This window comes from Protomyctophum parallelum, assembly GCF_964188405.1.
Source record: "Protomyctophum parallelum genome assembly, chromosome: 2".
NCBI lineage: Eukaryota > Metazoa > Chordata > Actinopteri > Myctophiformes > Myctophidae > Protomyctophum > Protomyctophum parallelum.
The window spans coordinates 12,796,445-12,817,356 of NC_139699.1; the positions used below are offsets into that span (position 1 = coordinate 12,796,445).

Here is a 20,912-nt window from a genome sequence, read left to right on the forward strand (position 1 = left end):
GGACGCGTGTGTTATTTTGTGCATGAACAGTTCCACTGTATGCAAAATCAATGGGGATTCAAAGTCCCGCAAAACATAGTGGGAGTAGCTGTGTGAACAGCGGCCGCACAGCGCTCCCTGTGTGAACAGGCACCACTCCGTCCTGGCCGGCCCGAGACCAGCGCATTCACTCAACCGCACAGGCGACAACATTTTTTTCGGGAAGAATAAAGTTTTTTTCCTCGCAGATCTGAAGCTCGATCACAGCCGACAACACGAGGCCTATACGCCGTTTAGGACGGCTTGACCATGTGGAGAAAGAAAGAGGAATACTTATTGGCGTGTGTGGTATTTCTGGTGTCGCTCATCATCGTCATAGATGCCCATCGATGTAAGTAAAACAAAATAACGGGTTTGTTATAATTTAGGATAACCGCCGCGTTCGAGCAACATTATATAGGCGCTACTGGTACAGAAGTGTTGAAAAGCATTGTGGTTTTGTTGTTCACGCAGGGGATGGTCCGTTATAGCCGTAGAACATCAAAACATTTTATTGCATAATTCAAAGCTAATGATCTGATGGAATGGAACTCAAATTGAATGCACGATAAAGGAAGGTATACGAATACCTTCTTCGACAATAGCCTAACGATATGTGACTCGTGATTAATAATTAACAACTTACAACTTACAATGGGTAGCTTAACGCATAATATGTTTAGTGACATATTGAACTAATATAGCCTCACGCTGGCTGAGGTCACTTCTGGTAAATCACGGTTTCGCAATGAGCATTTGAGTTTAGGCTACTTTATCCATCAGCCACATTTGACAAGTTAGAATAAATATGACGTTACATGCCTTGTATGTAAATGTTGTTATGCAGGCTAATCAAGCATTCAAGTGTCATATACAGAACCGAAGCCATAGGCCTAGTTCTCACGTTCTAATTCTACCTCATGTTGTAACTTGTAAGAAGCTGCACTGTCAGAGTTTAAATAGCCAGGAGTTTGTCACTTGCCAACTGAGAACCCGTCGTCGAAACATAAAGGAAAAACAGCGCCCTCTTTTCCTCTGGAGTCGAGAGTCACTTGCTAATGGTAAAAATGGTGTGTGTGTGTGTGTGTGTGTGTGTGTGTGTGTGTGTGTGTGTGTGTGTGTGTGTGTGTGTGTGTGTGTGTGTGTGTGTGTGTGTGTGTGTGTGTGTGTGTGTGTGTGTGTGTGTGTGTGTGTGTGTGTGTGTGTGTGTGTGTGTGTGTGTGTGTGTGTGTGTGTGTGTGTGTGCGTGCGTGCGTGCGTGCGTGCGTGCGTGCGTGCGTGCGTGCGTGCGTGCGTGCGTGCGTGCGTGCGTGCGTGCGTGCGTGCGTGCGTGCGTGCGTGCGTGCGTGCGTGCGTGCGTGCGTGCGTGCGTGCGTGCGTGCGTGCGTGCGTGCGTGCGTGCGTGCGTGCGTGCGTGCGTGCGTGCGTGCGTGCGTGCGTGCGTGCGTGCGTGCGTGCGTGCGTGCGTGCGTGCGTGCGTGCGTGCGTGCGTGCGTGCGTGCGTGCGTGCGTGCGTGCGTGCGTGCGTGCGTGCGTGCGTGCGTGCGTGCGTGCGTGCGTGCGTGCGTGCGTGCGTGCGTGCGTGCGTGCGTGCGTGCGTGCGTGCGTGCGTGCGTGCGTGTGGGCCTGCTTGCTGTGGGCCACTTCATTGACCAGTCTTGACCCAAAGCAGAGCCACCCAGTTTCTGAGCAGGCACAGGAGAGCCAACACTCTGTTCGAGGAGAGCAAGAAGGGTAACCTGGAGAGGGAGTGCATCGAGGAGCTGTGCAACAAGGAGGAAGCTAGGGAGATCTTTGAGAACCACCCTGAGACGGTAATACAAAGTTAAACTATAACAAAACATAAACAAATAAAATTAAACAATTTGGAAGTAAGTGTGTGTGCGTGTGCGCGCACATATGTGCATGCATGCATGTATTATCCCATTTAGGCCCGACATCGAAAAATAAATAAAAATAATATATATTCAAAGATTTGTGCCGCATTTTCACGATTTTTCGTGAAAATAGCAGACCTACAAGCTCGTAGCGCGCCACTCGGTGGCACGCTATGAGCTTGTAGATTTGCTATTTTTAAATAGCTAAAGTATAACATAATGCTTAGTTAAAACAACAAAAGGGGTTCCCGTTCAGATAGCCTTATGATTTGATAAAGTTAGTGTAATTACAAAGTAGTTAGTGTTCGAACAAGTATCTTTCCTTCCTAGCCAATGAAATAAGAGTGAGCCTATATAGTCTGTTTGGATCCTGTATTTAGATTTGTATATAAATCCAATGAATGTATGAAAAAGAAGTGCAAAGAACAGAGCTTCAGTTTGTTTACATTTTCTCTGTTCCCTATTCAGGAATACTTTTACCCCAAATATGTCGGTAAGTTCACCGATTTCATTGTAAGCTTGCTATTTTTGGGGTAATGTTCCCCCCAGAATATGGATGCTGGGGTTCAAGTGGTTATTTGTGTTATAATAATTACTGGTACTGAGTTTTTACAAATGGCACCTCATTGCAGTGTGTTTGGGATCACATCGGGTTGGCATCGGCAACCACAACTCTGGCTCTGGTTCGAGCATCCCCTCAGACCTGCGTACCTGTGTGAAAGGTGAAATGCATACAGTATAACTGTATTACTAAAATGAAACAATCCGTTTATTGATGAAGTGTTTCTACAGTGGCACAGGAATGAATGACACACCTTTCTTACTGGTCTGGGTTTAGAGGAAACCTGAGAACAAAGCGCCTGCAGTCTCCGAGGCGAGGGGAAACCTAAATAAAATGATTTGATGGTTTCTTGATGAAAAAAAGATAATGATCAGAATCAGAATAAATGTGCAGATCATCTGCAGTTTGAGCAACAGTATTTGCTGCTTGGGCCTAACATGTTTGCTTAAAATTACATTTTGTGTATTTATTTTGCTACTCAAATCCTTGCTGGGCTTGATCCTCAGGATTTTCTAGCCTACCCTAAAACCTAAGGCTTAGTCTTTCTAAGCTGTTTTGAGTCGAAAATCTGTTATTTTCAGTGATTTGAGAATGGCACGGGCATAGATCAAAGTATAGATTTAGGTTTAAAATGGTCCTGCATGTATCTGCCGCTGCATCCTCCCTGTGCCTAATGCCTAAATACTGTTTCTGTTGTGTGACAGAGATCAGTAACCAGTGCTTGCCGTTTCCGTGCTATAAGGAGGGTTCTGTAGGCTGTGTGGATGGCCAGGCCACATTCAGATGTTTGTGTAAACCTGGCTGGAAGGGCCAACGCTGTGAGGAGGGTGAGTATCGACACAGTGCTAAAGTAACATGTAGTAAATGTACACTGATGAATGCTCAAACATGCTGTAGTGTATGCTAAAAAATAGTATTTGTATACTGTGTTTTTACTTTGTACATGTTGTGATATAATTGGTTGATCGCACAGACATCGATGAGTGTTCAGATCCGGAGCATCCAGCAGGATGTAACCAAAACTGTTACAACTTCCCCGGTGGTTTCCGCTGCCAGTGCAACAATGGCTACTTCACCAATGACAAAATCACTTGCATAGGTATGGTTTCCTGAATGATTTATTTATTTGACAGGGACAACGCTCATTAATCAACATGTCAGTTTTCACATCAATGTAAATGGGCCAGAGTTAGCCAAAGCTAAATTTCATCTGTAGTCCCTGGGCAGGCTCTTAAAAAGTAAATGATAAAAGAAAGACAAAGTGTGGGGCGCCTGCACACAACACCATGCGTTGATGCCATGTGTGCATATGTGCAGGCACCCATCACCACGTCCATACAAAAACACAGTACAACAGATAAAATAAAGACAAAGTGTGGGGCGCCTGCACTCAACACCATGCGTTGATGCCATGTGTGCATATGTGCAGGCACCCAACACCATGACCATACACAATACAATACAATACAGATCAACATGGTACAGGGGACAGAACAACTGCAAAGTGAAATGAGAAATGACACCGAATACTAATTAGTGCTGATAGTTACTCATGATTACAGATTTGAATTGTTTTTAGCCACCTTTTCAGGTTGAATTTGAAGGTCAGATAGTTGGAAGTCTCTCTTACTTCTGTGGGGAGACTGTTCCAGTGATGGGAGGCTCTAACAGAGAAGACTGTTTTACCAAACACACTACGTCTGATTGGCACTTCACAGTCCCCTCTGGTAGTTGCCCTTGTTGCTCTGTCACCACTGTCCCTTCGATCTATGAACTGGTTCAGTGGTGGAGGTGCAAGTCCATTTAAGATCTTAAAAATGAGACAAGCATCTGCAAAGAGTTTGAAGCTGTTAAAACTAAATAGGTTGTACTTTTGAACTATATGGCAATGGTGGTAACGGATGGGCCTTTGGTCAAGTGTTTTTAATGTCTGTTTGTACAGTGATTCTATGGGTTTTAAAGTTGTCTGGTTTGTCTGTGACCAGGTTGTGAAACAGTACGTTATGTGTGAAAGAATCATAGCATGCATGAAGAGTTTAGCTGCATCGGTTGTTATAATTATCAACAGTGTAGTAACGTTGCAAGTGTTTCTGAGGATAACCTTGCTCCAGTGCGAGTTAAGGCAGCCCTGGGTTATAATGGTGGGGATATTTTAATGTGGGATATCGACAAACGTGAAAAGCCCACCCTAATTCTGTGGGCAGTCTAACATTTGCCTGCAAGGCCTCACAAGCATATTATCAATATCACCATTTGTTTGTTGTTTCCAGACATTGACGAGTGCCTGTTGTATGACGGTATCTGTGAAGAGCCGGCCCGTTGTGTCAACACCCCTGGCTTGTACGACTGCCAATGTCCTCAAGGCTTCAAGTATAACTTTACCTCCAGAACCTGCAATGGTAAAGTAAAGACCTCATTTTTGTTTTGCCCTATAGAGCGTCGCAGTCCCTCCCCCTTTCAGAACGACAAGTGGCCCAGGAAATGATTCTCCATTCATTTTCTCCATAGGCTTTTCAAAACATATTTATTTAAAGACCTTTTAAGCGTCGTACGAAGTCAACTCTTGTCGTGACAAATCATGACAACACACACAATATTTTGGACCAAACAAATAATTACAAAGAAGAAAAACAACAAAAAAGTGTTGTAACCTGCCGTCTTTCTAATTCTTTGTTTGGCCCGAAAAATTGTGTTTGTTGTTGTCATGATTGGTCACGACAAGAGTTGGCTTTGTCCGCGGCGTAAACGTCTTTAAATAAATACTTTCTGAAAAGTCTATGAGGAAAATTAACGGGGATTTATTTTCCGGGTCTCTCGAGGGGGCGGGACTGCGACACTATTAGTTCACTGGCTTTCACTTCTTCCATCAAATCATAGATTAGAGCCGGTCAAAGGTTTCATGGCCTCTCTAACCTTCCCCTCCCCTCCATCTGTTCTGTACATTTCATTTCTCCAGATGTGGACGAGTGTGAGCTGAACGTGTGTGATAGCACGTGTATAAACACCATGGGGAGTTATGTGTGCCACTGCGACGGTCGCAAGGGTCTCCGTCTGGCCGACGACGAGCGCTACTGTGAGCAGATCCCACTCTGCGTGGCCCTTTATGACCACAAACACCCTGAGATGCTTTACCTCGGAGAGCAGTTTGGAGGCCTTCCTGTCATTTATCTGCGCTATCGTCTCCCTGAAAACACCAAGTGAGGAGCTCTCTCTTCCTCACCATCTTTATCTCAAACACGCACGCACGCACGCACGCACAATCATACATGCACATCCTATTTATTTATCAAATACAATCTGTAGGACTGACTGTCCTACTGTTATTTGCAAGAGATCAGATTTGTACATTTAGCCACCGTTGACCTGCTGTGGTAACAACTTAATGACATGCTTAAAGGTATATTCAGTGATTTCACTTAATTCAAATATCACTTATTTTTTTTGTTTTGTTGTGATAATCCTCCCTACTATAGAGTGTGCTGGCCATATAAGGAGTTCCTCCCTGTCCCCAGTTAACCCCTGGGGTCAAAAAACCTTAGGTTTCGTTTTTGACTCCCTATCCTGATTGGACGAAAGGCTGGGTCCCACAGCCAAAAACGAAAGGTTTTTTGAGTGAAATCACTGAATATACCTTTAATTTATACTCTGACATGCAACTTATTGCTCACGTCACATTGTGAGGTGAGCTTTGGTGAGTGACACCGTCAAAAACAAAGTCAGAAAACTGGTTTCAATCACATTTCAAACCACCAAGGAATGTGGTTCAAATCAGCTCTTTAGACTTTAAACCAAACTGATTCCAATCTGGATAGGCCAAAAGAAAATGGGCTTTGGGTTGCCACTCTGAACATAGCCTTCGAAGAAGCTCTGAAAAAGCATCTGTGTGTTACTTCTAAATGCTTCCCATGCTGTGTTTGTAGGTTCGCTGCAGAGTTTGACTTCCGGACGTTCGACCCAGAGGGTGTGGTCCTTTATGCAGAGTCCTCCCAGGATTCCTGGTTGATGTTGGGGCTCAGAGGTGGCCGTATTGAAGTCCAGTTCAAGAATCAGCACACGTTTAAGGTCACCAGTGGAGGCAAAGTCATCAATGACGGCCAGTGGCATGTGGTGAGTCTACGTGACTATGATCAGTGAAGTGTAGGGCTGCCGCTATCGGATAACTGATGATTTTTTTTAAATAATCGACAACATCAATATGTAACTGTTGCAGGCACATTTATGCTACTGTATTTAAGAGATATACAAATCCCTCTGCAGGAGGGATTTGTGGATGGGGTTCCCTCTACTGTTTGCTTCGTGATTCAAATTGTCACCAGTTTGAAACTTTGAATTGATTTTTAATCGATTTACGATATATCGTTACATGCCTAATCACAAGCACTCAGGCCTAGGAAGCAAAATAAATGTATGTTTAATAAAGGAAAGGGGGCTTAGTTTCTCCAGAAGCTCTTGAACATATAGTATGGAAGACAAACAATGATATTAACACAGCGATTGTTTATATGATAGCTCAGTGAGCTCACACGCACCATATGCACTGCACTTCTGTAACGTTCACCAGCTTAAAAAAGATTAAACGAAAACAAAATACTAATAGATTTATTTCTAAATAATCGATTAAATTGATTAGTCTGATTAACTGTTACTAGCCTCGATACCCAGGCTTTCATTTCGTCTGCGCGAAAAATGAAAGCCTGGATTTACGCATGGGCTGCACTGGCCTAAAAGTGGGATCGCTCCAAATGATGTGACGTCAGGGCTCTGAGCGGTGTGCACCCCTCAAAATAACACAGTGAGGAAATCATTACCAGTGGAACTTCAAACGAGGCTATGCGAGGAAAATGAGGAGAATGGCTGAAGAACCCACCACACCGTCTAAGAAAAAAACCAACGTGTGCCGACTCTGTGTAAATAACTTTGACAGTCCGTTAGAATGGTATATACTCCAGCAACCAGTGGTTTCTGCTTCTGGTCGACACAATAACAGTGCTGCACTGGGGGGGGACCACTTCTGTGGTCTTTAACATTACACCTAGCTACATGTTTGGGCATTTATTTCATATTTACATGTCGATTTCAGCTCCGACACTTATTTCAGACATGCTCTAGTATGTGACGAGTCTGCCTGTGCTATTAACTCATTTAAAAAAAGAAGTTTTTCTCCTCTGGTGAAAAGCTGTAATTTGCGCAAAGTAATTTGTAATTTGTGTGGTCACTGTGGTGTTATATATGTATAACATAACACAAGTAAGACGTGCAAACGCGGGAAGCGAACGCAGCTCGTAAATTGCAATAACAACAATTAGAATAAATTATGTACTTTTTTTTCTTCTTTTTAGTTAGTAATTTTTGTGTGGTTGTTTGTGTGTGTGTGTGTGTGTGTGTGTGTGTGTGTGTGTGCTACAGTTGCGCCCTCTGGTGGCGGGCGGGTGGTGTCACAGCGGGACAGACAGACACACACACACACACACACACACACACACACACACACACACACAGACAGACAGACAGACACACAGACATGATCTGCAGGGTCTCAGTTAGTGCTCACTGCGTTCGCAATGACATAACATAACATGTATAACGACATAACATAACATGTATAACACTGTGGTGTTATATATGTATAACATAACATGACATGACATAACATGTATAACACTGTGGTGTTATATATGTATAACATAACATGACATGACATAACATGTATAACACTGTGGTGTGCTACATCCAGATCTCTGTGGATGAGCTGGAGAACAGCATAAGTGTGAAGATCAGCAAGGAGGCCGTGATGAGCATCAACAGCCCTGAGAGCCTCTTCACCTCCGTCAACGGCAAACTGGAGACCAAGGTCTACATCGCTGGTTTACCCAACCGCACGGACAGCGTCATCAAACCCGTAAGCACGCTATCCAGAAGCCACTGACAAAGTGTCTCTGTAGATTAATATCAGCTAATACAAAGTAAACAATTACATACATATAAAAAAACGAATAGTCTAGATCAGTGGTTTTCAACCAGTGGTCCTTGAGGAGGTTCCAGGTGGTCCCCAGCTTAATGATGGAGAGTTGGTAACCAAATGAACCCTTATAGATATTTAACTCTTTGATTTTACGCTAATTTACAAGTCTACACAATTAGAATTAGAGAATGTAAAATAATTGTTATTTTGATTAACGTTTGCATCAACACAGCATGGAATTGTGGACAAAACCTTATCCAACGACAACAAAATATTCTAAAGTTTTGTGTCTGAGAGAGGCTACATCTCATCAAATGGTGGTCTGTGGCTCAAGCCCAACACACACCGTCTGTGAACGCCGCGCGTCAAAACAGCCGCCTCCGTTATTTTCAATGAACCTATCCCACACCGGCGGCGTCCGACACGCGTTCACGCCTCGCCTGACGCTCCGATACTGTTCTATTTTCCAGGCGTTGCCGCGCGGCAACGCATGTGCCGCGTTGCTGTGCACCCGCTTCACAGACGGTGTGTGTTGGGCTTCAAACACTGAATCAACAATGGGCCTTGATGTAAAAAGGGTTGAAATCCACTGGCCTAGATGGTGAGGAATGAACAGAGTTCTGGGTATTGTGTCTGTAGATCAACCCTCGTCTGGACGGCTGTATCCGGGGCTGGAACCTTATGAACCAGGGGGCTTCTGGGGTCAAAGAGGTCATCCACGAGAAGGAGAGCAAACATTGCTTTGTGTCCATTGAGAGAGGATCCTTCTTCCCTGGGTTGGGATTAGCACACTTCAACCTGGACTACAGCAGTAAGTAATGCAACCCTGATTTATACTACTAAAAATTAGGCATGCAACGATACACTCAACTCACGATACGATACGTATCACGATATGAGGTTAACGATACGATAGGTATCACGATATTTTCAACACAATTATTTTCCAGACAAATTATTATTTATTTGAGTGGTGCAACCACTCCAAAGAACAGCAATGTCCGTGTTCACCCGCCCACCCATGCACCAATGTGACTGTGAGCACCAGTATGACAATTAGTACCAGTAGGGGCACTGTTGTGCCAGAAACAGAGAGAGAGATAGTGCTGCACTTTGGCTGCTAATGAGAGAGAGAGAGAGAGAGAGAGAAAGAGAGGAGGGGGGGGGGGGGGGGGGAGGGGAGTTGCACCACTTTTTTCACAATTTCTATTTAACTACATTGCAAAAGTAGCATTACTTTTCATGTAAAATTACTTAATTTCTGTGCAACAACTGTAAACATGCTTTCATGTTTAAACCTATCTTAGGATAGATGTAGACCTATTTGACAGTGCAGAAACATAATTGCCTTCCTTATTGTAGTGTCCAAGCCCTATGCTTGAACACTGGTTAACTGATGGCAAGGAGGTTGTTCAGACGTGTGATCAAATGAACTGAAGTCAAAACGTTGTCCGTTGTTGAGTTAATACAATATATTTATTTACGCCGTTGTCCTATACTTCAGCACAATAAATACAATAAATAAACGGTCAAACGCTACACAATACACATACGCCCATGCCCTGCTGTGATGTCATCAATATACAGTATATATATACACCATTAAAATCACTTAAATCAGTAGACATCCCTCTGCAGGCCTCTACTACTGAAAGTGACTGCATGGAGTTTGTCTCATTTCTCTCCAAAAGCACGTGAATATAATGGAATATGATTACAGCTCACATTTCATATCACACACTAGCCCCCCCCCCCCCCCCCTTTTTTTGGTGAAAATCGATATATTTTTAAAATAAATCGATACATATCGCCGGTATATAATATCGATGATTTCGATATATATCTATATACTGTGGATACTGAGCGGACACCAAACCAAGGCAGTGTTCAAACTGGGCCGGCACGGCCGTTTATTATATTCAGATGCACTTTTCCGTGCGTGGCGTCAAAGGTATAACTCAAATGTCAATTATAACAAAAAACTCCGCCTCTTCTCTGGCGGGGGGGTTTGGGTAGGGATCTCTTCCCTACCGGCTTAGTGCGCCACTATAGTACTATATCACTCTGTCCCCGGGTTTTGACAGGGGCTGTCAATACTCTCCCGGGGAGGAGGAAGTGTCATCGCTGTTCATTCGTCCGGGGTAGCGGGTTACCGCCAGGCATCTCCGAACTGTCCCTGTCAGCTGTCAGTGGGGAAATGAGAGCAGGGGTAGACATCGCTTCCTTTTTAGCCTGGCGTGGGCGAGTGCACTTGGCCTTGGGCCAATAGGCGCACTTGGCCTTGAGCCAACAGATAGGCTGGGTAGTACGTCTGGCCGATGACGAGGCCGAGTGGGCGTGTCCCCCTTGGCCGTGCTCTGCCTCCTCCCCACTGGCTGTCTGGGCTCTTACGCTTACCTGGCGGGTGGTTGCCTAGCGACACCCCACATATCCTCCCCCCAAGCTTGTCGGTGCCACCGGAAGCTTCAGTTTCCTCTTCTCCCTCGTATCGTCTGGACAAGGCGTCCGCGTGAGCGATGGTTCTCCCCGGCCGGTGTTCCACGTCGAAGCAGTAGTCCTGCAATTCCAGGAACCATCTGGTCACTCGGTCGTTCCGATCCTTATTTCTGGCCATCCATTTCAAGGGGGCGTGGTCGGTAATGACCGTGAAGCGCCGGCCCCATAGATAGTACCGGAGGTGATGGATGGCCCACTTCACCGCCAGGCACTCCTTTTCCACGGTGGCGTAGTTTTGCTCGTGTTTCTTCAGCTTCCTGCTGATGTAGGTGACTGGGTGCTCTTCCTCGTCTATGCGCTGTGACAGCACCGCTCCTATTCCCGTCCCTGAGGCGTCTGTGTGCAATATGAAGGGCCTGCCGAAGTCAGGCGCCTTGAGCACCGGCTCATCACAGAGCGCCTCTTTCAGAACGCGAAACGCTCCCTCCGCTTCGGGGGTCCAGGTGACGTGGAGCGGGAGGGTCTTTTTTGTCAGGTCGTAGAGCGGCGCTGCAATGGTAGCAAAGTCTTTAATAAATTTCTGATAATACGATATTAGTCCCATAAATGACTTCACCTGTTTTTTGGTGCCCGGGCGGGGCCAATCCCGGAGCCGCTCCACTTTCCTCTGCTGGGGTTTCACACAGCCTCGGCCCACTGTAAAGCCGAGATAGTCGGTCTCTCTTGAGCCAACGTGGCACTTTCTAGCGTTGGCCGTCAGTCTCGCCTCTCTCAGGGCCCCTAGTACATTTTCCAAATGTTGCAAGTGCAACCCCCAGGTGGCGCTGTGGATTATAACATCATCCAGATATGCTGCCGAATATTTCCTATGTGGTCTTAGGACGCGGTCCATTAATCTCTGAAATGTTGCGGGAGCGCCATGGACACCAAACGGGAGGACAGTGTATTGAAAGAGGCCGTCTGGGGTGGAAAACGCGGTCTTGGGTTTGGCTCGCTCAGTGAGGGGAATTTGCCAGTACCCTTTTGTCAAATCAAGGGTGCTTATGAACCTTGCGGGGCCGAGCCGCTCAATTAATTCATCAGATCTAGCCATGGGGTATGCGTCAAAGGCAGAGATCTCGTTTAGTTTGCGAAAATCATTGCAGAACCTTAGAGAGCCATCTGGCTTTGGGACAATTACAATGGGACTGGCCCAGGGGCTATGGGACTCTTCTATCACTCCTAATTTTAGCATTTTTCCTACCTCTTCTTTAATCGCTATGCGCCTGGCCTCAGGTACACGGTAGGGCCGCTGGCGAATAGTTTTCCCTGCAGTGGTTTCTATATCGTGCTTAATTAGGTGCGTTCGCCCAGGGATCTCCGAGAATACGTCACTATTCCGATTGAGGAGCTCTTTTACGTCCTGCCGCTGGGACGGGGACAGGTCCTCCCCCGTGGGGATCGCGGCCGTGGGAGGAGGAGAGAGAGCCGTTAATAGGACAGAGGACGGCACGGGACCGGGGGCTTTCCACTTTTTCAGGATATTCACGTGGTAGATTTGTTGGCCTTTTCGCCGGCCGGGTTGTTTTACTCTGTAATTTACAGGTCCTATTCTCGCTTCGATCTCATATGGTCCTCTCCATTTAGCTAGAAACTTGCACTCGCTGCTGGGCACTAAAACAAGGACCTGTTCTCCCACCTGGAATTCTCGGACACGCGCCCCTCGGTTGTAGGTGCGTGCCTGGTCTCGTTGTGCGCGCTCCATGTGCTCGCGCACCATAGGCCAAACCTTGCGGGCGCGCGCCTGCAGCTTGTCCACGTGCTCAATGACAGAGCGGTGTGGGGAGGGCTGTGTTTCCCAGGTCCTTGGCAACATCTAACAGGCCTCGCGGTCTCCGCCCATACACCAGTTCAAACGGCGAGAAGCCTGTCGACGCCTGGGGAACCTCTCGGATAGAAAACAAGACATACGGGATTAATTGGTCCCAATCCCTCCCATCAATGTCCACTAGCTTCCGCAGCATTTTCTTCAGGGTTTGGTTGAAGCGTTCGACAAGACCGTCTGTTTGCGGGTGGTACGGTGATGTGCGAATACGCTTCACTTTTAGCCATTTATAGAGCGTGGACATTACTCGGGACATGAAGCATGTGCCTTGGTCAGTTAAACTTTCGTCTGCAATGCCAACCCGGCTAAATAGCATCAGAAGCTCGTGTGATACTGTTTTAGCAGTGGCCGAGCGTAGTGGGATGGCCTCGGGGTAGCGGGTGGCATAATCAACTATAACCAATATGTATCTGTGTCCACGAGCTGACTTTGGCAATGGGCCGACAATATCCATCGCTAGCCGTGCGAATGGGGTTTCAATAATGGGTAGTGGGATAAGAGGGTTGCGATAGGTAGGCTTAGGAGCGTTTATTTGGCAGACTTCACAACTCTGGCAAAAATCATCTACAGCCTTCTTTATCCCAGGCCAGTAAAAGCGATCCAATATTCGATCGTATGTCTTTTGACAGCCCAAGTGTGCTCCCAACTGGTGAGAGTGTGCAAGATGTAGGACACGGGTGATATACTGCTTTGGAACCAACAGTTGCTCTATTTCCTCGTCTCTCTTATTTTTCGTGACTCTATACAATAACCCATTGTGCACGATAAAGTGGGGACAGTTTAAAGCACTCACCCCGTCCTGTTTCTTTCCTTCTACGACGGAGACGTGCATTCGGGCCATTTCCAAGTTCGGGTCAGCCCACTGGGCCGTGGCGAATTCTCCCTGCCGGGTCGGGCCTGCATGCTCCGCTATGGGAAACTCGGCGAAGGCGTCCCCTTCGGTGTCCCCGGTCGTGCTGGGGGGTTCGCGTTCCTCCTGTGCGCTCCTCTCCTCCTCGCTGGCGGGGTTCTCACTCCGTGGCTCGTCCACCGGTGGTTGGAACGCGGGGCATGCGGGTCGGGTCTCTCTCGGGGGCCGCGCTGCGCGTCGGCGCCGCCTGCGGGACGGGCCTCACCAGCCCGGGTTCCAGTGTCGCTCAAAGAGCGAGCAGTCTGTTCCGATTAACAGGGGAACGGGTAGATTGGGAACTACACCTGCCGTTACTGTGGCACTGCCTTTCGTGGTCTGCACATGTATCTGGCAGACCGGGTAGTGCCGTTGGTCTCCGTGCACGCAGCTTACTGGTATCGAGTCGCTCTCCAACGGGCCTGCGTATTCAGCGTGGACCAGTGTGACGACACTACCTGAATCGAGCAGCGCCTGGCTGTCAACGCCGTTGATTTTGACAGGCATGTTGGCGTGGCCACGGGAAGCGGTGCCGGTATGGAGGCAGGCCTGGGGACCGTCGGTGCTGCTGGCCGAGGGCATCAAGACATCCGCCCTGCCTGGGCACGCCCATGAAAGGTGGTCGTCCTGGCCGCATACGTAGCAGCGCCTGCCCGGGGGTCGGCCGCCTCTATCTGGGGCGGAGGTGCGCTGTCCACCTCGGGGTGGTGAGCGACCCGAGGGTGGGCCTCGTCGTCTGTCGCGGCCGCCGCACTCCTCGCCGCTCTGCTTCGGGTTCGGGGCCTCCGTTTTTGCTACTCTCGTCATTTCAACTATTGCCTGGTGGTTCTCTAGTAGACCTATAAGCTCGTCTACTGACGCGGGGCTGACTTGGGACGCGTATAGTCGGGCATCTGGCGGTAACCCTCTGATGCATCGTTCAATAACTAGCCTGTCTACGGTCGGGAGGTCGCCGGGGCTCGTTAACCAGCTGTGCGTCACGCGTAACAGCGCGGCCACCTGAGCGCGCGCCGATTGTTTTGGGTTATATGCCCAATTGTGATATCGCTGTGCCCGAGCGGGGAGACTCAATCCTTGACGGGCGAGAATAGCGTTTTTCAGTCTCTGAAAGTCTCGTGACTCGGCTAGGGACAGATCTCTCCATGCTTGCTGGGCCTCCCCAGTGAGGAACGGTGCCAGAATACCAGCCCACTCAGCGACTGGCCACCGCTCTCGGGCTGCTGTGCGCTCGAACAGCTCGACATATGCTTCAATATCATCGTCGGGGGATAGTTTGGTAAAGACTTCGCTTGGGCTTTTTGCCGCGGGGGCCGCCTCTCGGGCGAAGTGGCGCACTAGCTCATTTACTGCGGCGTGCAGGTTGTTTTGGCTCTGTAGGAGCGCGTCAATAGCTTGAGCCTGCTCCATTTAAGCGGAGAGGTTGGTGTGGCTCGGTGTAACCCACAGGTTCTCCACCAAATGTGGATACTGAGCGGACACCAAACCAAGGCAGTGTTCAAACTGGGCCGGCACGGCCGTTTATTATATTCAGATGCACTTTTCCGTGCGTGGCGTCAAAGGTATAACTCAAATGTCAATTATAACAAAAAACTCCGCCTCTTCTCTGGCGGGGGGGTTTGGGTAGGGATCTCTTCCCTACCGGCTTAGTGCGCCACTATAGTACTATATCACTCTGTCCCCGGGTTTTGACAGGGGCTGTCAATACTCTCCCGGGGAGGAGGAAGTGTCATCGCTGTTCATTCGTCCGGGGTAGCGGGTTACCGCCAGGCATCTCCGAACTGTCCCTGTCAGCTGTCAGTGGGGAAATGAGAGCAGGGGTAGACATCGCTTCCTTTTTAGCCTGGCGTGGGCGAGTGCACTTGGCCTTGGGCCAATAGGCGCACTTGGCCTTGAGCCAACAGATAGGCTGGGTAGTACGTCTGGCCGATGACGAGGCCGAGTGGGCGTGTCCCCCTTGGCCGTGCTCTGCCTCCTCCCCACTGGCTGTCTGGGCTCTTACGCTTACCTGGCGGGTGGTTGCCTAGCGACACCCCACAATACGATATATTACGTTACATGCCTACTAAAAATAGCATGTTCCTCTGTGACGTATGATACACTATGCTACACTACACAGGTACACAGGTTTAGCTACATAGATCTGGCACAAACAAGGGACTAAATAATTTTCGCTCCTATGCCACCAAAATGTGGAACGCCCTACCAACAGTCATTAAGACATGCGAATCCCTTGACTCCTTCGAATCCGCTCTCAAAGGGCACCTACGGACGGCTGCAATTCCAAACTGGCCGCCGTAAAATCTGAATCCCTTTTCCCCTCACTGTATTATGTTTCTTTTCCCTTTTTTACCTCCTTTATGATGAATTCCTGTTCTATTCTTTTTGGCTATATAGAAGTGTCTATTTGTACGTCTCTAAATGTTTTGATGATTTGAACATGGTGGACCCTCTTGTAAACAAGTGTAATGCTTTATTGGGTCGTCCACTCACCGTTAACAGTCTTTGTATTGAGTTGTGCTTGAAATGTACAGTAATTCTGCAAACTGTTATTACATATTTCAATCAATAAATCAGTTATACAGGTATTTGCAGCCTGTATTAACCACTGACCAGCATAACGTAACAGTAAGAGAGGAGAATGTACTAATATAGGTCTATGTTTTTTATTTATTTTCCCAGGTCAATCTGAGAATTGGAAGGTAGACGTGAAGATGAATATTCGTCCATCCACCAGTACAGGGGTTCTCTTCTCTCTGGTCTACAACAACACCGTACCTCTCCTGGTGTCTGTGATGACACACACAGAGCATGATGCAGTAAGCAGCTTATTCTTGTGTCGCACACAAAAAGGAAAAAGCATGCCTACACACATTGGATCACCTCTGCATTGAATTTACTTAAAGGAGAATTCCATGCTAGAAGGCTTTCTTACCTTTATTTGTAGTTGTTACGTCCCCACCAAAGAGGTCCAGGTGTTATTTTGTGCAAAAGCGCATTATTGTCTATTTCTCCTACCATAAGCCCTCAATGAATTTCATTGAATTGAATGGGGCTATGGGGTGTTGTGCTAATTCGCTTATTTCCATTGCTCAATTTTTTTTGGTATATATCCTCTCTTCATAATGTAAATAGTATCCCAAGCGGCACACTTTACTACTTATTTTGATGGAAATAAGCGAATTAGCACAAAAACCACCCCCATCCCCATTGAGGGCTTATATTAGGGGAAATAGCCAATAATGCACTTTTGCACAAAATAACACCTGGACCTCTTTGTTGGGGACTACAAATAAAGGTCATCACAAATGTGATGATGTCAGCACAAGTGGGCATGGCCGTTTTGAGCTCAATGAGTGTTATTTTGCTAAACTAATGCTTGGAATGGATTCAGCATCATGAAAACCCCCTAGTTTGACATGTCACATGCTACATATGCATGATGAAACTTTATAATATTTTATATTAAAAACAAAACAATGGCATCTGTATAACTATGTTATGTCTGATAATGGTGAGTGATGTGTGAATGTGCACACGCACACACGCACACACACACACACACACACACACGCACACACACACACACACACACACACACACACACACTTCAACATACAACAATAACATCGTTATTTGCATTCACATTTTGCAAGAAATTCTTGAACACAAACAACTTGAAAAAACTTCAGGTACAGAAAACATCGCCTTCTCCATATTATGGCGACTGCCAATTATTGCAGACACTGAACAGAATTTTGCCGATGCCTTAGCTCTCGGCTTGGGCATGCCTGCAATCTGCAGGCCCCTCACACACACACACACACACACACACACACACACACACACACACACACACACACACACACACACACACACACACACTAAACCTAGGCCCTCACACTCTCTCCCTCCCTCTCTGCTCCAGGACTTGCAGGTCTTTGTGGATGGGGTCCACGTAGCAACTCTGGAGTCAATAATGTTGTGTTATCCTGACCGTCTTAGTGTGGAGCTTACCGTCAGTCCCACAGAGCTACAAATCTCAGCCAACTCCTCCACTGTTTCCTACATACCACCTGATGCCCTGAAGGAGGTGCTAGATCGCCTCAACACCACCATGCAGCACCCCCTCAGTACCTATATTGGTGGTGTACCGGGTAAGAGATCTTTGCTCACTAAACTGTTCCATAATTAATGATCGGCTTTATTAATTACAGACATTTAACCCATTTTGGGCGGGAACCCCTTTTGGTGTTAGCATTATGTTATACTTTAGCTATTGAAAAATAGCAGAACTACAAGCTTGTAGGTGTGCTGTTTTTGAAAAATCGAAGTACGACTGACAGAAACATAGCTTTTTCAGAAAACTGTCAATTTCAAACAGACATTTTTTTAATCTGATCTCAGGTCAGAATGGGTTAAAAAGAACTGTAATAATTCAGATTATGGGTCCGTTATCTTTGGGATTTGTATTACTCAACCACGTTGTCACTTTCACCCCTCATGTCTGATCTCCAACCATCTCTCATTCGCTTAATCACTCCTCCTATTTTATTATTCAACAACGTTTTTTCACTTTCATTCTCACATCTTATCTCCACTCTCATTCACTAAATCACTCCTTTTCATCCCTTTCTCTCCAAATCACTTGAGCGTGGCCCTGAACTATCTTATCTTCAAAGCGACAACCTTATCACCATCTTGACACCTTCCTCCACTGGCATCACTGTGTTTGACCATTCCACACCCTGTCCTGCTCTTTTCTTTCAGACGAGGTTCCAATCTCGGCCACCCCCGTGACTGCCTACTACCACGGCTGTATGGACATCACAGTCAATGGCCAGCAATTAGACTTTGACGAGGCTCTCAGCAAACACAACGGTATTAAATCCCATAGCTGTCCCCCCGTTCACGCGCCAGAAGGACACCACTGATGCACAAGAAGTGACCTCATCCACACACAGCCCGATCAACATCCCAAACCTCCCACCTCCATACAACCACAACCACACAAAAAGTGACAAGTGACGGAATCCCTTTCTGGGAACCTCGTGTTGGGGGTAATGGGATTTGAGGAGGAGATCAGGATAGATAAGAAGTCCATGTTGTCTACACTCTGAAGCAGTGGTTCCCAAACCTTTTCGTCAACATGTATTCGGCCACGGACCCCCATTTGAAAACATGTGCCAGTGACCCCCATAAGGGAAGATTTTTATGGCTCTAGCGGTGATTTTCACACGCATTAGGCTACGGACCCCTGATCGAATGGCATTTCTACCTCTGGTACCCCAATTTATATTGTAAAACCACTGTTGATTTAACTCTGAGAGTGTACAAATGGAACCAAATGGACCCGAACGGGTCCATTTCGTTACAAACTGTCATTTAGCTGGGGACCCCCTGGAACTCCCTCAGGTACCCCTGGGGTCCCCGGACCCCACTTTGGGAACCGCTGCTCTGAAGGGTTTACACTTCCATGCCTCCTTTCACTCTAAGGGCCAATTCATACTCCAATTTTACCGCTGTTTCGGCGCTGTAGTGCCGAAATGATTTCGGCTCGTCAGAGATTTTCAGTAGCACCGAAGAGCCGACTTTAGCACGGTACCCCCCCCCCCCCCCCCCCCCCAAACCTCAAATGACGTCACATTGTAGGCTCTACAGAGCTGAACCGACTTTTATTCGGCTCTAAAATAGGAGTATGAATCGGCCCATATTCCCCAACAATGATTCTTATCCTCTCCCAAGACAAGAGCTGCTTGATGTATTTTAATTTTATTTTTTTAGGCAGGGTGAATGTCAGGTGGCAGTGAGAAGCATGGTGATGTAGCTTTAGTGGTTGAAATGAATTGTATATTATTAGTTACATTAGGACGAAGAGCTGAGCTCTGTAGCGACACAGACCATGTGGTGGCTATCAGTTGGCTCCGTTTGAGAAAATGAATAAACGAATGGTTCCTGCTAACCAGGATTTGTGAGACTGCCTATATCTATTTTTCATTGTCATGTCAGGTGATGATCTTTCTTGTACTTTCCCCCCCCCCTGTTTTTCTGTTCTTGTTGTCCACATTTCACCTTGTACATAAAAGCAATCTCGTTTTAATATATATACCTTGAATGTAGGTCTTCAGTATTTTGTTGTGGTTTCTATTTGTTGTAATAAAAATGGATGAAATGGATGAAATTTTTACAATGTTCATCTTTAAAAGGGAAGATTGTTGAATTTCAGTTCCTCGGTTTCCCATAATAATCATATCCTAGATTGAACACTGTCTAATTATTGAATGCAAATTAAGGAGGGGAAATTGCTTTTTGGATTTGACCATAAATCATTCTAAATAATGCCAGTCAGTGTTACCGAGAATGATGTAAGAAGAAGGGAAAAAAAGAAATTGTATATTTGTTTGGAACAAATATTACTATTTAAATAAAGTATTTTGAATCTAGAACTTTATACATGTGCCATCAAAGTCAATTAATTACACATTCATAGCCCTTATAACAGCTCCATGCTGGTAAATCAGGGGTTTGCTACTGATTGAGAATCAACCTGGGGACCACCACCCTGACTTAGAATCAACCTGGGGACCACCACCCTGACTTAGAATCAACCTGGGGACCACCACCCTGACTTAGAATCAACCTGGGGACCACCACCCTGACTTAGAATCAACCTGGGGACCACCACCCTGACTCAAAAATGGAATCCCATGTGCATACATCCCACTGTTTCTCAACCAATTGAATCCATTGGAATACTAATACTTTCCTAATAATAATAACTCAACCAGACAATCTGGTGCACTTCCCCCTCTTGAGATTCCAACTCCCTTTTCTGTTGAAATTCTTGACCTCCAACTTGTCAGTAAATTACTATTACTATTAATTATTATGTCGACGGTCATCAATATACCTCCACGGACCACCTGTTGAAAACCCCTGCCGTAAATCACAACATCACTTATGGCTCCATTTTCGCCACTGCTAAACCCCTTATCCCTAAACTTCTTTGCCTTTTTTTTTACTATTTTGAAAAACATTTCTAGCCAATCTACATTGACACGTTGTGAGCTTGTAGACTGGCCATTTTAACTATTCAAAAATGTTTTGCAAAATAGTAAAGAAAATAAAAAAAAAAGGCAAAGAAGTTTAGGGATAAGGGGTTTAGCGGTGACAAAAATGGAGCCCTAAAAGCCTGACTAGCTCCTTACACCCAAATGGAAATGATAGTGGCACTAGATAAGAATAAATTGATAGTGGCACTAGATCCATGTGTTCATCCAAACCAGTTGGGTTCATCCTGGAATCTGCCC

General features: G+C 46.5%; 1 protein-coding gene across 1 annotated transcript; it reads left to right on the top strand.

Annotated features, from left to right (window-relative positions):
• The first annotated feature begins 89 nt into the window (after nt 1–89).
• On the top strand, nt 90–20,066 carry pros1 (protein S). Its single transcript, XM_083759758.1, has 14 exons — nt 90–370; nt 1,675–1,832; nt 2,364–2,388; nt 2,528–2,617; nt 3,162–3,284; nt 3,431–3,556; nt 4,728–4,856; nt 5,414–5,654; nt 6,378–6,564; nt 8,192–8,356; nt 9,059–9,230; nt 16,285–16,421; nt 17,531–17,759; nt 18,373–20,066. The coding sequence occupies exons 1-14, from the start codon at nt 289–291 to the stop codon at nt 18,534–18,536; spliced, it is 2,028 nt and encodes a 675-aa protein (XP_083615884.1). The 5' UTR covers nt 90–288; the 3' UTR covers nt 18,537–20,066.
• The last annotated feature ends 846 nt before the right edge of the window (nt 20,067–20,912 follow it).